Here is a 15,303-nt window from a genome sequence, read left to right as displayed (position 1 = left end):
GGATAATATTATCGTCCTCCTTCACAAGAGGTGGGATGACAGAGAGGTTAAGAACACAGGTTGTGGAGTCAGACTGCCTGCCTGCGTGGGGACTCAGGCTCTGCCAGTCATTAGCTGGGAGAGCGAGGATGAGTCACTTAATGTCTCCTACCCTCGGTTTTCTGTGAAATGAAGATAATAATAGCTAGTGCCTGGCCACTGAGTATGTAGGTGATCAATAAATATTTTATGAATAAGGAAACAGTGGATGATGAGAGAGAGAGAAAGAATGACAGGTGTGCGTGTGTGTGTGTGTGTGTGTGTGTGTGTGTGTGTGTGTTGGGGTGCTACATAAGCTCATCTGACTTCAAACACCTTCTGTTAACTAAGGAGCCTGGTATGGCTGTCCTGGTCCCACTCGAATGCTGCCTTGTGCCCTTGAGGGACACCCTCCATGTGTTCCCAGGTTTACCATGAGTTGTCCTTGTTCTCGTTGTTCAGCTTCTTTTCCACCCTGGCTTTGTTCAAGTATACTTCCTTCATCCTCCCCACTGCCTCCTCCAAGAGTATGTTTAATTGGCTTTACACAAGTCTGGGGATTTGGTGACAGGAAGTGGGGGGGTGGCGTCCCATGTCACACCACCTCAGAGCTGCTACATTACCTTAAATTGATTTTGCAAATGAAAGCTGAAAGCTAAGCAAAGGCGACCCATCCATTTTGCCTAAAGATGATTATTATGCTCTTTTACAGCCTCCTAAATGACAAAGCAGTTTGTTACCTGCCTGCATCAACATTTGCTTATATTAGCACCCGAGATGCTTGATTTTTTATTAGCCCCACGTTATCATTTTATGAAGACACAGGGGCTCAGTAAAATTAGTTTGCAAATAGAATGCCCATTTTGCATTTTCCTGAGGTCAGCAGAAATGCTGAATGCAATTGAGTTGATACTGGGTCAGGGGAGACATCCATAAAGGTAGCCTTCACCGAGGGCCCGGGAAATGCTGTTTATCATTTCTGAACTGCTGCGATAGAAGGGTCAATGCTAGATGGTGTTTCTGAAAAGGGCTTTGTGGCATTTTTAAAATAAAACGATAAAGCAATATAAATACTAAGACAGCATTTCAACTTCTGCCAGGAATAAGGGATGAAACCAAACTCTTTTGTGTATGTTATGGATGGAAATGCAGAGGATGTAGAATCCCATTGTTAGTGGATCCGGGAGGAGACAGATCAGGTGGTGAAAGGGGCACTGGGCTGGGAGCCGAGGCCTGACCACCTCTACTAGCTGCATGACCCCGGGTGTGTCTCTTCCACCCATGAACCTCGGTTCCCTCACTTATAAAATGCAGTCAACACTCCTCAGCTCACAGAGGCATGATGAAAAGTAAATAAGATAATATGTCTGACTTTCTTCATAAACCATGGTCTATATGAGTGATACTTTTATTTGTTAATTTAACAGCTAGTTTCTGAGCACCTACTCTATGCAGGGTCTTGGGAAAGACATTAAAAATACACAGTCGAAGTTGCAGTCTCTTCCTTGAGGAGCTTACATTCACTCTAGGAAAAGTCCAGGTATCTAACTCCTTCTTTAAACCGTAAACTTCTTTAGAGAAGGTGAGTCTTGTTTCTCCCTTTTTTCCTAAAGGTGCCTAACATAAGGTTGAGTACACAGTGAGTTCTCAAAAGCATACTGACTCCATTATATATCTTGCTGTCTTTTCTATTATTAGGGAAGCAGTGACCACAACCTCTACCAGTCACCCCAACAGACCAGGAAAGCTCCAAGCCTTTAGAACTAGGCTTAATAGAGTTACCAGTTTTTACGTTAGTCTCTGACGTTAGTATATCAAAATCTGGGATCATGAACTGCATTCAAAATAATCTGCCTTGAGCATTTCAGAAGCTGAAATCCTATCCGCTATTTCTAACTGCCCCCCTCCCTCCAGCTCATCCTCTAACCTAAACAGAATCCCTTAATCCAGCTTCTCTCACTGTTCATTTCCGGATTCATTTCAGGTCATTGTTCTGCTCTGGGCCAATCAGTCCTTCCTCTGTCCATGGATAAGGACCCTCCTCCTGCCCTTTTTTTCTGGGAATGCTGCTGTTAGTTACTGCTTTTGTCTAACAATATCTTTGCACAGTAGCTAATTTTTTTTTTATACAAGTGAGACTTCTGGAGATGCAGCAAGAGCTTGGGCCCTGATCCAGACTCATGTTTTCCTGCTTCTTTACAGGTCTTAATAGTTTTTCATTGGAGCTGAACTGTGTGAATTATACATAGTTGAATGTCGAGATTCTGGTATCTTCCTTTAAAGAGAGTTAGCCTTTATAGAGTGAGCAATTAAGTTTCTTTTGTTCTGTTTGATCCTTTTAAGACAAACTTTGATAGTCTAAAGCAGTCTAGAAGGACCACTGAGGCATGGTCCTTCTGGGTTCTCTACTGATTGCCTGAACAACCAATGAGGTGATTCCAATGATGGGAATGCCAATGATTCCTAGTTCTCTGTGAACCCTAGTCCTCCGTGAGTTCACAGCTTCTTCCTTGTCTTTTGTTCTCCCCCACCTGTTATCTGTGTGATCTTGAGCAAGTAATATAACCTCTCTGAGGCTCATTCTCTGCCTCTATAAAAAGGAGTATGAATGTGCGTGTTTCTGTCAGGACATTAAATAACATGTGTAATGTGTCTGACACAAAAGGAGCTAATTAAAGGCCAGCTGCTATTATTACTAATATAAGAACTACCTTGTTTACTTCATTATTTACTGTTTACTGTGCACTAGGCAATATGTGAGCTTGTATAATCATTACTACAACCCTATGAAGTAGATATTATCATTCATACTTATAGATCAGCAAATTAAAACTCAGAATGGATACACAGCTTGCCTAGGGTAATAGTCAGTGGACCTGGGATTTATTCACTCATATGACCCCTTTAGATGACTTTAATATTAATATAATCAGGTGCATCAAGGAATGGGATGTAATCTTTTAATACTGGGTAGCCAGGGACATAATTAAATTAGCCGATAATCGCTGGGCCCTAACAGTTCTAACACAATGATTTAAGAGATAAATGTAAAGCACCCAGTCCTTTTGCGGCTCTGCCCCTTCTCACGTACCAACCTTGCCTTCCTTAGCAACCTTCTTTTATTTTATCTTACAGATAATCTTCGGAAAGGAGCAGAGCAGAAGGTGGTATTCATCACGGGACGAGTCCACCCAGGGGAAACACCCTCCTCATTTGTGTGCCAAGGTGAGTAGCAGGGTCTCATGGGCATCCCATGCTTATGCGCAGATCCACTGGGGGCAGAACAATGGTCCCTGGGACAGTGTGGTAATACACAGAATCATTATCATGGGTGACAATTTACTTCACTTCTGAAGAGATTACACTTGATCTTCACTAGGATTTGTTTTCAATGAATGTTGACTACATGTATGTGTGGATGAATGGAGGAATGAATGAATGGATGCATAAATGAATGGGTAGGATTGAATGCAGTTCTCTTACATGTGCTGTGTTGAGGATGAGCCATACAGAGTCATCTGCATTCTCAGACTTTGTTTTACTTGCTTCCAGTGGTTTACAATAACACATCTGGCCCCAGGCCAATGTACATGCTGGTGGAGGGGCTGGCAGTGAACTGGGAAATTTACTCAATTAACAAACAACTTTTTAAATACCTACCATGAGCAAGGAAGCATCCTTGGCATCAGACAACCAGAGATAAATAAGACATAATTTCTCTTCTCAAATATGTCTCTTTACAATTGCATTTTATTATTAAATATTTCATCTGTATAAAAATGCATTTAATTAGTCAGCAATATATAATATACATATGCCTGCATATGTATGCATCAATTAGTCAGCAATATGAGTATATTCAGTAACTAATATACCAATATAAATAATAATTTAAGGACTGCTCAGCTTAAGAAGCAGAATATTATCAATTCCTTTTAAGTCCTTGTCCTCCTTCCTACCTTACCTCTCACACAAATAACCACCTGCTTGAATTTTGTATTCGTCTTTCTTAACAGTTTTACTGAACATGGAAGAATTCCTAAACAATGTATTTTTCAGTTTTACTTGGTTTTGAACTTTATAAAAATGGTATCATTCTGTATGTGTTGATACTGGTTTTCACCCAGCATCCATGTTGGTGAAGGTAGCTGTTGTTCATTTGTTTTCACCATGTATTCTGCTCTGTCCATACCTCAACTTACCTTTTTGTTCTCCTGAAGGTAGACAGTTCAGTTGTTTACAGTGTGTTTTCTTGCAACAAATGATGCAAATGTTCTTATACACGTCGCCTGTGCACCAGTGCAAATTCCTTTCTGGGGGATTTAACCATGGCCAGTGATTATGGGGTCATAATGTTACAGAACCCCTGGGCTGCTCCAATTGAAAACAAACCCACGGGCTCTTTAGTTAGGGGCCCGATTGCCCGCCGCCAAAATTATAACTCTCAATACCAGAGTTTAGTGAAAAGAAAAATAATTGTTTATTTAACAGTTATATAGATTTAGTTATTTGCGGATTTCTGTTGTTAAGTCTTATATTCTTTAAAACACCCATAAACACATATTCTTGCCTCCCCTTTACCAAACCAAGCTAGCTTTAGAAAAGTTAGAGAAACCGTTTCCTTACTTTCCAAACACAGTTCAGCTTTACCAGCAGCTGCCAATCACTCTTCTGATTGGGGAGGTCCTTTCTGTGCTGTGGTGCCCTCCAGCTCTCAATGCAGAACCGCCTGGATTCTCAGCCTCCTTGCAAACTGCCTTCTTCCTGCAAACTGCATGGATCTCCTCTCCTCAAAACCGAATGGCGAGAGCCTCTTAAAGCAGCCTGGAGACCCCTTCTCCAAGCCACATGGAGAACTTAGCTTCTTTATTCCGCATGGAGAAGGCCCCTTCACCAAGCCACATGGAGGGGGCAAGAGAGCCAGAGAGCAAGAGCGAGCGTGCAAGAGAGAGCTAAAATGTCCGCAGCTGCTTATATATCCCTGACTGCGTCCTCTGGCGCAGTGGGCGTTGCAAACAGTTCTGACGGTTCACAGAACCTTACTAGGCTCTGTGTGCTTTTTCCATACAGTCCCCTGGTTCAAGACTCCTCCCATCTACCTGAGGCTTTGGATGCATTAAAGCCATTTTGCATAAGAAAGACACCGGCCATCAGCCTCAGGCATGTGGAGGCATTCTAAAAGCTGCTTCCTTCTCCCCATCCCCCAGCCGCAAACTCTGGGGATTTTTGGACTCCCCTGTTTCTGTAACAATAAGACACGTGCATCTCGCTTTACTAGGCATTTCACTGCCACAAGCAATGGGTAACAGTCCTAGTGTCCCACGTTCTTGACAATACTTTTGCATTTTTACCTATCTAGTGGGTGTGTTATATAACATATATGATACCATATATGTGCCAAGCACTGTCGTAGGTAAAATAAAATACATATTTTATTTTATTAAGTTTTATTAATTTGATTTAATTTATTTTCATTATATGAGTTTTTCAATGTCAGAGAAACTAATATGAACTATATTTTTACCTAGGAGGAAACTGAAGATTAGAGAAGTCAAGTAATTTGTCTCATTTTAGTCTCGAAATGACCATGAGGTCAAAGGGATAGGGAAAAACCTCTAAAGGTTATATAACTTGAGGAGTGTAAGACGCTGCCACAGAAGTATCTGGTGATTTGCCATCAGACAGTCTTGGGGTCAGATACCGGCTCTGCCACATCCTAGCAGTGCGAGTTCAATGTAAAATAAATTAGGAAAGCACTTCCTGTCTGAAAGCCGGGGTACAGCTGGCATGGGCTGAATGTACACAAACACCTAGTCCCGTGCGCGGCACACAGCAGGCGCTCAGCAGACGTCCCGCCTTCCTCGTGGGAATCTGATGAAGCAGGTAGTCTGCTTCGTACACTGTAAGGCACTGGGCAAATAAACATGCGGTTTATTTTCTCTGTTCGTATTCCTCCAGTGCTGGGATTGGACACACCTCCCCGCCTGCGCCCCTATTTCAGGCAAGGAAATGGTTTCAGGGAGAGCCAGGCAGCTCAGGAGAGGCACAGCTGGGGGGTCTCAGCTCCTCGCTCCAGACTCCTTGGCTTACTCCTTGCCATTCTCACTTCCAGCCTCTCTCCCTTCCAGCACTGTCCTTGCAACGACCTCTCCCAGGTCCCTCCTGGCTTTACCAGCCCCTTTACTGCAGCCATCTGTCAGTTACTAAACTTGGCAGCAGACCTGTTCCCCCAGCTGATCGGAGGCAACTGTTTTGTCCTTGTTTGTAAAAAGGCAGTCGCCTTACCATCAATACTTTCACCTCTGGGAGCTCCAACTCCCATGCCCACCTCCTCTGCGAGCAGTAGGCAGAAGGCAGGGTCAGGTGAGGCCTGAGGCACAGAGCTCAGTGGAGCTTGGATGCTCTCCCTGTTCACCCTGCTTTTCCAAAAAGGAATCTGGACAGGGCTGAGGTGATAGAGTCAGTGCTGTCCTGCAGGTTTTCAATCAATGTCTACTCCTTGGCAGAGCCTTTTAATGCTTCCCCTCTACCTTCTCAAGATAAACTCCAAAGTCCTTCACATGACCTTCGCAACCCATCATGATCTGGCTCTTGCCAGGTTCTCTGACCTCAGCCTTAGTGCTGGGTGGGCCAAAAAGTCTGTATGGTATTCTCTGTAAAACACATATTTTTCATTTTCACCAATAACTATTGATTTGGATATTCTGAGTATGTTTGCTATCTCCCATGTGGTATAATGTTGATTGTTCTCAGTTAATGTCTTGATTTGATGGCTATCAACTTTAACTGATCTAGCAGACCATGGAGCATTGTCCAGCGATAATTCTCCAGCACAAAACTTTGCAAACCACTTTTGACACGTTCGATCAGTCACAGCTCCTTTTCCATACACTGCACAAATCTTTTTGTGTGTTTCAGTTGTGTTTTTACCTTTTTTTAAATAATAAAGCATAACATGCTGAAAATGTTGCATATTTTCTTCTATCTTTGATATTAAAATGGCTATACAAGAATTCAACAATGATAAGTTTTTAAAAAATGCATGCTGATATGATAGCTATCACAATACAATCTAACAAAATTGTTTCAAATGAAGTAAAAGACAACTAAGCTACTAGAGCCATCATACTGAAAAAAACAAACTTTTTGGTGCCCCCAATGTATCCCACCCCACACAGTTGAATCCCTGAATGGACAGTCCTTTCTCCACCACTGGGCCTTTGCACCTGCTGCTCCTCTGCCTGCTGCTTCTTGCCACCTGGCAAACACCTTCCATCTCCCAAGGTTTATTTCAGATGTCTTCTGTGGACATCTGGCCCACTTCCTGCAGCCCCCTACCTTGTGCCTGCATTATGGGTTACCTGATAGTCATCTTTACTACCTGCTTTGTTGTATATTTGAGTTATATTGTTTCTTTCTCTTTAAACCGTGAGTTATCTGAGGCCTAGTGCTGGGTCCGTGGGTGTCACTTTCCACATCTGTAAATTGGAGATTGTTTTGCTTATCTGTTGGGACTGTTGTGAGGAACACAGGCTGTGTTGGCTCTGGGATGCTAAATCTGAGTTCAGAAAGAGGAGCCTCAAAATCATAAAGCCAGAGAGAGACAGAAGGGGGCTTTGAATCTGGGTCTCCCAAGCCTGTACACGCCCCACTCATCGATGAGAAATGCTAGAAGGCCAAGCTCATGCCTAGAAAAACACAGCACTCTGGACACCCCACAACAATCAATGTACGTTTTACAAAAGAGGGCATGGAGGCTCAGAGGAGTTACGTGGCTTACCCAAGGCCACACAGCTGATTCATGGCACATGTGGCAGAGGACCCATCTCCCAGTCCTGCCTTTGTCTTTCCCTGTCTCTCACTGTCCCCTGAGACACATGAGTCCTCCTTCCTTGGGGCAGCTGAATTCAGGCATCTTTCTCCCCCTTTGCCGAAGAGAGACAGAGGCATGGTCTTTCCCAAGGGTCTCTCAGTCCTCTGGGGATAGCCCAGATCACTGCCCCACTAGGCTCAGCTGGGCTTTCTTCCCCAGGCCCAGCCCTGCCCTGGATTCCCTCCCTGGCCTGCCTGGTTGAAGAGAGGGCAGGAGGGCCCAAGGCCTGCAGGATGATGTCTGAGATACCTCCTGCTCGGTGACCTTGAGTAGGGGAACCGACATGTGGGGCCTAGCAGTCCCATCTGGCTGGGACCAAGGTTCTCGCTGCCCAGCGGCTGGCACACCTGCTGCTGGGAGTAGAGTGAAGTCCTGTTGTTGCAGAGCTCCAGAAGCTGGTGGGAGAGGCAGAGCTCTGGGTTCCTAGACGCTCAGCTTGGTAGTGGGACGGCTGGTTCTCACCACCCCGCTGCTGCCGCAGACCCTTCTCCTGGCCTCTGTGAAGCCAAATGTCCTTGTTCATCAGCTACGGCATGGAGCTCAGTGCTGCCCGGTAGCAGAGTGCGTGGAACACCGACTCAGGAGCCACGTGCCTGGAGTTGAATCTGAGCTCCTGCACTTAGTACAGTAAGACCTTGGACGTCCCCTAACCTCTCCATGCCTTTGTTCCTCTATCTCAAAAGGGAGATTATAATAGGAATCCTGCCTCCTAGGGCTGTTGTGAAGATTAAATGAGTTAACACTCACACAACATTTAGGACAGTATCTGGAGTGCAGTAAGGACTGAATATGTGTTATTAGTAGGGAAGGAGGTAGCACTAATTGAACACTTTGCAGGTGCCAGGTATGGTTCCTCTAATCTTTACGAGGAACCAAACCCAAGTGAGTGACTTCTGTCCTGGTCGCCTCCCCGACTTCCTTACTGCATTCCTGAGAAAGCTGTTAGCCGAACCCTCCTTACTGACGTGCTGGGAAGACCATATTGCACATCCGAAATTTTGCCAGTACTCGACCTCAGGTCTGTCTCCTGGTCCAGCGGCTGCTCTTTCATTGAAGCCTCCTCTGTAATTAAGATCCTTCATAACTGAATTAATTAAACTACATTTGTGGAATGACACCGTGGGCAAGGCACACCCGCTTCTGGAGGGCGGCCGGGGCAGCGCAGCTCTGAGGCCTTGGACATGGGCAGGCCTGAGTTGGCTGCCACTTCCACCTTCTAGCTGGGCTCCTTCAGCAAGTCGGCAGCGAGCAGAGCTTCTGTCTCTTCAGCTGCCAAACAGGGGTGGCCATGCAGTGCTGGCAGAGCTGCTGGGCGGCTCCCGTGAGATCACCTGTCGGTGCTCCGTGAGCGGTGGGCACTCCCCTCCTCTTGCTCCTCCTTGGTCATCCTGCCAGGTCACTGGGCAACTCTCAGCTCTGCTCTTGAGAAAAGCCAAAGGATTCACCCAATGTCATCTAGTAGAGTGGGGACTAGCGCCAGGTCTCCTGTCCCCTAGCCTGGGCGCTGCTGCCCTGTGCAAAGGTGCCCAGCAGGCCCTAGACCGTGGGGATAGAGTGGGCCAGGAGGAGTGAGAGGTGGAGGAAGGAGAACACACACACACACACACACACACACACACACCATGCACCCACAACTGCCAGGACCACTAGGACAACACAACCTAGTATTTCCCACAGGAAGTGGTGAGCTTTGCCCCTGCCTCCCTCCCCGCCCCCTCTCTGCTTTCCTCCTACCTCTGTCCCTCCCCTGTTCTCTCTTTTCTCTCTCAATCCCAAATGGCCTCACATAAGCACAACACTAGGTCCATTAAGTGGTCCTCATGGGGCCTTTCACGACCCTAAGCCTCTGTCATTTCGTCTGTAACATGGACGGCACTGGGGTTAGGGGGGTTAGGACTTAGACTCCCTGAACTTCAGACTCCATGGGGCCAGACTCCCTGTGATTTTGAAATGTGGGGCCCTTGGGCTCAGCTGTGGGCAGACAGGAGGAGCCTGGTAGGCGGAGAGCCCTGAGAGGTTGCTGTCTGTCCTGTGATCCTCCCTACTTTGGGCCTCTCAGATCCCCCCAACTGTCTTGCTTCAAGCCTCGGCTCTTCCCACTGCAGTAGCCTGCCTATGAGAGAACAGCAACAATAAGCCTTACACAGAACTCTGGAGAGAAAATCATGCAGGCATTACGTGCAAATCACATGCAAATGGGTTCCTGGTTCTTCCCATCCTGCCTTCATGGAAAGAGCCCCAGTGTGAAGTCAGCAGCTCTGGGTCTGAATCCCGTCAAGGTCCCTGCAAAACATTCAGCCTCTGACTCTGTTTCCCTGTCTGTAAAATGGAGTCAATGGAATTACAGGTCAATCCGGTGCCTATCACTGGTCCCTCTTTCCTTATTCATGTCACTCATGCCTACTGAGGACCTGCCCTGTGGCCTGCACCAGGTTTGGCACTGACAAATCGTGCCAGAGAGGAAGAACTGTCCCTGCGCCCTGGGGCTCACAACCTGGAGGGGAGACGGGCTTGAAGAGCAGATGCAAGTTTCAGTCCCCAGTCTTAGAAGTATGTACAGGAAAGGTACTTTCCTTATTTTCCTATAACTGAACCCGTTTCCACTTGCAGGCCCCTTTCTGCCAGGGGACAGAAACTTAAACTGTCATTTTGGGGCCCCTTCTCCCCCAAATTGCATGATTTCAGCGAAGAGTTTGGATCCTCTTGGGCATGGTAGACAAATAATCTCGTCATGGGTGTCACCATCTCCCCACATTGCAGCCCTGACACCTGGTTCCTGCAGAGACCCTGCAGGTCACCGCTGTGTCTGATGCTGGTTCCTGGCTGCAGCCTCTTCATATCTGCTGACTCTCGGCCATGACGACCCACCCCGCTGCACCGCTTCTGTCCTGCCCTCAGTCATCATTCCTTACTCCAAACCACATTCCAGCTGCCACCAGGGGGCGCTCCCCAAAGCGCAGATGGGCCCCTGTGCCCTGGCATGGTCTTCATGGTCTTCATGGTCTTCATGGTCTTCCGTCAGACCAGCAAGCTCCCAATGACCTCTCCTGCTTCTCTCTCATCGTCCTCCCAGCTCTACACGTTCAGCCAAACTAAGTAAGAGCAGTGATTAAAACAACACACGTATGCACGTCCTGCATGCCAGAAACATTGCTTCTATTAACTCACTGAGACCCTCACAATAATCCACAAGGTAATTATTCTTCTTTCCTTCTGAACAGAGGAGGAAACTGAGGAACTGAGAATTAAGGCCACATAGGTCATCAAACCTATAATCCAGTTTCAGAGTCTGTGCCTTTAAACACAAAGCTGCTCCCCCTGGAACTGAAGAGCCATCTGCTAGCAAACAGGCCACCTTCTTGCTCACCGCCCAGCCTTTGTGTAGGAATCCCCCAACCCAGGACCCCTGCTCCTGGTACCCCTCTCCTCTGGCTCATGCACTCCCCCTCTGTGTCTCCAGGTACCACGCCCCTCTGAGGCAGGAACCTCTTCTTCATCTTGGAATGTTAATATTATGATGTGGACCTTGCCGTGAATGTTTGTGGAATGAGCGATTATCAGTTTAGCTGACCCTATACTTTGTCAAGATCAAATACATTCCTGGGACCAATCTCCCAACCAGAATTCATTATGCACCTGGAAGAAATATTAATAACAACAATGTTCCATTGTGGTTTGCCTGGCAGGGTCCACCGTGGCCAGGCCAATGTCTCTGCTGCCCAGCTTTGCTCTCAAATCCTCCACCACCTTTCCTCTTCCCCTCCAAGCTCGGTAGCCTCCAGCCTTTCTGTCATCCTTCAAATTTGTTTACTGGAGGGACAGAGCCTGATCTTAAGGGGTTGATAGTTTCTCCCAGCAGGAGGGAGACTGTTCTCTTCACTTGACAGATGAGGATTCTTCTGCTTTGGGAGAGAGAAATAAAATAAATGGAATCCTAGACTGTCAGTGTGAGATGCATCCTGGGGAGTTACTGAGTTCTTTCTCCTAATTTTAAAGACAAGAGAAGGCCCAGGGACTTCCTGACAGTCACTTGAGCAACCTGGGGCCCAGTTTCTCTGACTGCTGGTTTGTTGGCTTTTCCAATTCAGTACCTTTGTCCTCAGACCAGGACTTCTAGTTCTAAATTCCATTCTCTTTGTCACTGCCCTCTCTGTCTTTCGACCTTTGATCTAAGTGAGTTTATTAAAGCACATTATAATTTTTAGGTTCTAGGTTAGGCAGTTAGAATGTGGGAGTTCTAACCCAGTCACATAACAGCGTTCCAGATCAAGTATTATTATCCACATATCAATATGAGGAAACTGGTAAAAGAAAGCTAGTAACTTCTCTAGCTACGAACCAGTTAGAATTCAAATACAGGTCCAAAGTCCATGCTCTCTCTGCTTCCTTGGCCCATGCAGTGCTTTCTGCCCATGGCCAGGGATGGCACTTCCTCTCCACTCTTACTTTCTCCAACATTTCTCTTTATATACCTCTCCCTTTACCACCATCCCCACCAAAATAAAGTGAAAAGTCTCATCCCAATTTCCTGATCAGTGGAAATAATGCCTGTTGAACTGTATCTGACCTCAAGTCAAGAACTGAGTCTAAGACATCTCCTTTCCATCCCCACCCTCCTTCTGGGAGTGGGAGCTCTGGGTGGCTGCAGCCTCTGATCTGGCTTTGTTTTCTCTCTTCCTTTTATTAGCTGCCTAATTGGCAGGCCAATTAATCTGTTCATCTGTGAAGGAGGATGGATCACAATGAGCTACTCCAATTCCAGAAGCCAATCTCTGAGGTAGCATGGCCAGACCCTGAGCGCAGGCTGGCTCCTTAATAAAGGGCCGCCGGGGAGCTGGGGTCAATTAGTGGACAGATTAAGCAATTATGAGCTCCTAACAAGGGCGCCTGGCATCATTACCCTGCCTGTTTACTGACAAACTGCAGCTTTAATATGAAGACCAACAAATAAATTAGGGCATCTGGTCTACTGCTGCATCGGCCGAGAAGTAAATGATGTCCAACTGGCTTTTGGCTGTCCATGGATTCTCAGCCTTGGCCTATGAAAAGCCTGAGCTATCCCCTCACTGGCCACAGCAGCTCTGGAATGTGCTCCGGAGCTGTTTATCATTCCAAGAGCTAAGTGCCCGCCACTGGACATGGGATTGTTCTTAGTTGCCCAGCTGCCCTCCTCTCGTTCGTCTGTCAACACCTACTTATGCTTCAGGGCCCAGCTCAAAGCTCCTTTCTCCCTGATGCTTTCCCGCTCTCTCCAGCAGGAGCGGAGCTCCCCTTCTGCATTTTAGGAGGTTTTGTACTCTCCTATTACTTTCCATCCTCACAGTCATTTTGGAGGATGCCAGAGTGCCATTTCGCCCATTTTTTAGGTCTTAGACGAAGAAGCAGAAACACGGAGAAGAGGAGGGAAAAGGCGAGGGCTCAGAGTTGTTTGTTTTTTCACCTCCTCTCCTGTAGTTACACGCAGGCCAGCACTGGGAGGGGAGCGGCAAGGTCAGATTCTCACCTTAGGGAGATGCCTCTGACTGCAGCGTTGAGGGCACATTTCAGGGGTGTTTGCTGTCATCCAGGCCAGATGTGATGGTGGCATAGAGCAGAAGAGATGCAGAGGGATGCAACAGGGGGGGTGTGTGTGTAGGGGGGGAGCAGCCTCACTAGATTCGAAGAAGAGACTAGGGACTGGTTGACTGGGGAGGAGAGTCATGGAGAATTCCACTTTTCTAAATTTAGTGACCTGGAGGCAAGGTGGTGTTGGTGCTGATGAGAAGCAAAGAGGGACTCTGGGAACAGAGGACTCTCAAAGTGGTGAAAGGAGCAGGTGGGGAACATTGAAGAAACCTCTCTCCTCATGTGACTTGAGCCAAATCCCTCTCCACTCTGCTTCCTGGAATACCCATCGGCAACACGAGGATATAGATCTCTAAGTTCCCTGACTTTATCACCATCAGTTCAATGTCAGTATTTAGCTGACTTAACTCACTGTTCAACTTATCCTGCCCCTCCCCCATCTGTCTGTCAAAGCCTTGTGGGCCCTCCAAGGCACAGCTCAGTTTCTATCTTTTTTCAGAAGCTCCTCCTGTGCCCCCGACAGGAAATGCTTGCTGCATGCTGCCCACGGGCTTTAATATTTTGCCTTGAACTATCTTTTGGAATCAGGGATATATTTATAAAATTCATTGGCAGCACCAAATCCATAGCCATATATCCACAGCTAAGTGTCGCTGGTTCAATCTTCCAGTCAGGGCACATCAGAGAAGGAAAACTCTGACTCCAAAAAACCTCCGCTGCCTTGCGGCATACCTCTTCAGGGGAAAGGCTAAGGGAGTAAACCCCAACAGAAAATCCGGAGCCGGAGTCCCTAAGGCGGTTTGACGTTGTAGTCAACACCGGCAACTCCTGCGGCGCACCTGAAGCCAAGCTGTATTGACTCCGTCTTTCCCTTGGATCCTTCAGCTGCGAAGAGAGGGGGGGTCTGCTGCATGGGCAACAGCAGACCCTCCATATCACCCTGCCCAGGCTCTGTAGCTTCAGCTTCACTGGAGAGGACACTCCAGCGTCATCGCAAGATGTCGATTTATCACGGGAGGAGACAGATACCGTGTCACTCCCGTGTCGGACTGCACAGCCATTCTCGGCGGTGCAGATAGACTCTTAAGAAGCTACACCATCGTCTCTCGAGACGGACGGCTGCCGACGATATCCACAGTGGCTTAACAACAACGACCCCAAATCAAATATTAAGTGCTCACTGTTCTCCAAGCTGAGAAAAATGTGTTCCCTCCTTCTTAAAACACGGTGAGGTTGACCCAGATGCTTCTCTTTCCCTAGGGATCATTGACTTCCTCATAAGCCAGCACCCAATTGCCCGTGTCCTACGGGAACACCTAGTCTTCAAGATTGCACCAATGCTCAACCCTGATGGAGTCTACCTAGGCAATTACAGGTGAGTGACGGGGGAGAATGCTCAGAAGCTGGTGGTATGGAAGCAAGAAGAAAAAAGGGATGTATTTTTGAGGAAGAATATTCAGAGTCCCCATGAGTTCATTAGAGGAAGTTTCACCCTGGCTCTTGAGAATGTGGCTAATGAGCCTTGGCTGTTTCATGCACAGCTAGCTACCAGAGATCACTTGCTGGGGTTTCCTGGGCAGCTTGCTGGACCAGAAATCAGGGGGCCTAATATCAGTTTTGGCACCTACTTCCTATGTAACCTTGGGGAATTCAAGTCCCCTTTGGTGCTCAGTTTCTCTTGCACAATGGAGATAATAATTGTTGAACACTTACTGGGCAGGACACTTGTGAGCATCAAAAGAAATTGTGGGGATAAATGTGCTTTGCAGAATATCACGTGGTGGTTATAATGATTACTGTTTCGTTTCTGTGTTCTTTCTTGGAGACCATGAATGATGGAGTGGCAT

At 47.0% G+C, this 15,303-nt stretch overlaps 1 protein-coding gene across 1 annotated transcript in view; it reads left to right on the top strand.

The window, feature by feature from the left end:
- The window catches only part of AGBL4 (AGBL carboxypeptidase 4), a 1,058,495-nt gene that overhangs the window by 940,168 nt on the left and 103,024 nt on the right, over window positions 1-15,303 (top strand). The window contains exons 7-8 of the mRNA XM_090269428.1: window positions 3,154-3,243; window positions 14,717-14,831. Coding sequence (XP_090125554.1) covers window positions 3,154-3,243; window positions 14,717-14,831 — 205 coding nt within the window. The remainder of the gene's footprint in view (window positions 1-3,153; window positions 3,244-14,716; window positions 14,832-15,303) is intronic.

The sequence above is a fragment of the Furipterus horrens genome, unplaced genomic scaffold (genome assembly GCF_987537825.1).
Source record: "Furipterus horrens unplaced genomic scaffold, mFurHor1.1.pri manual_scaffold_3, whole genome shotgun sequence".
NCBI classification, from domain to species: Eukaryota; Metazoa; Chordata; class Mammalia; order Chiroptera; family Furipteridae; genus Furipterus; species Furipterus horrens.
Note: the sequence above shows the minus strand (reverse complement) of the source record. Positions and strands in the feature narration are given on the sequence as shown.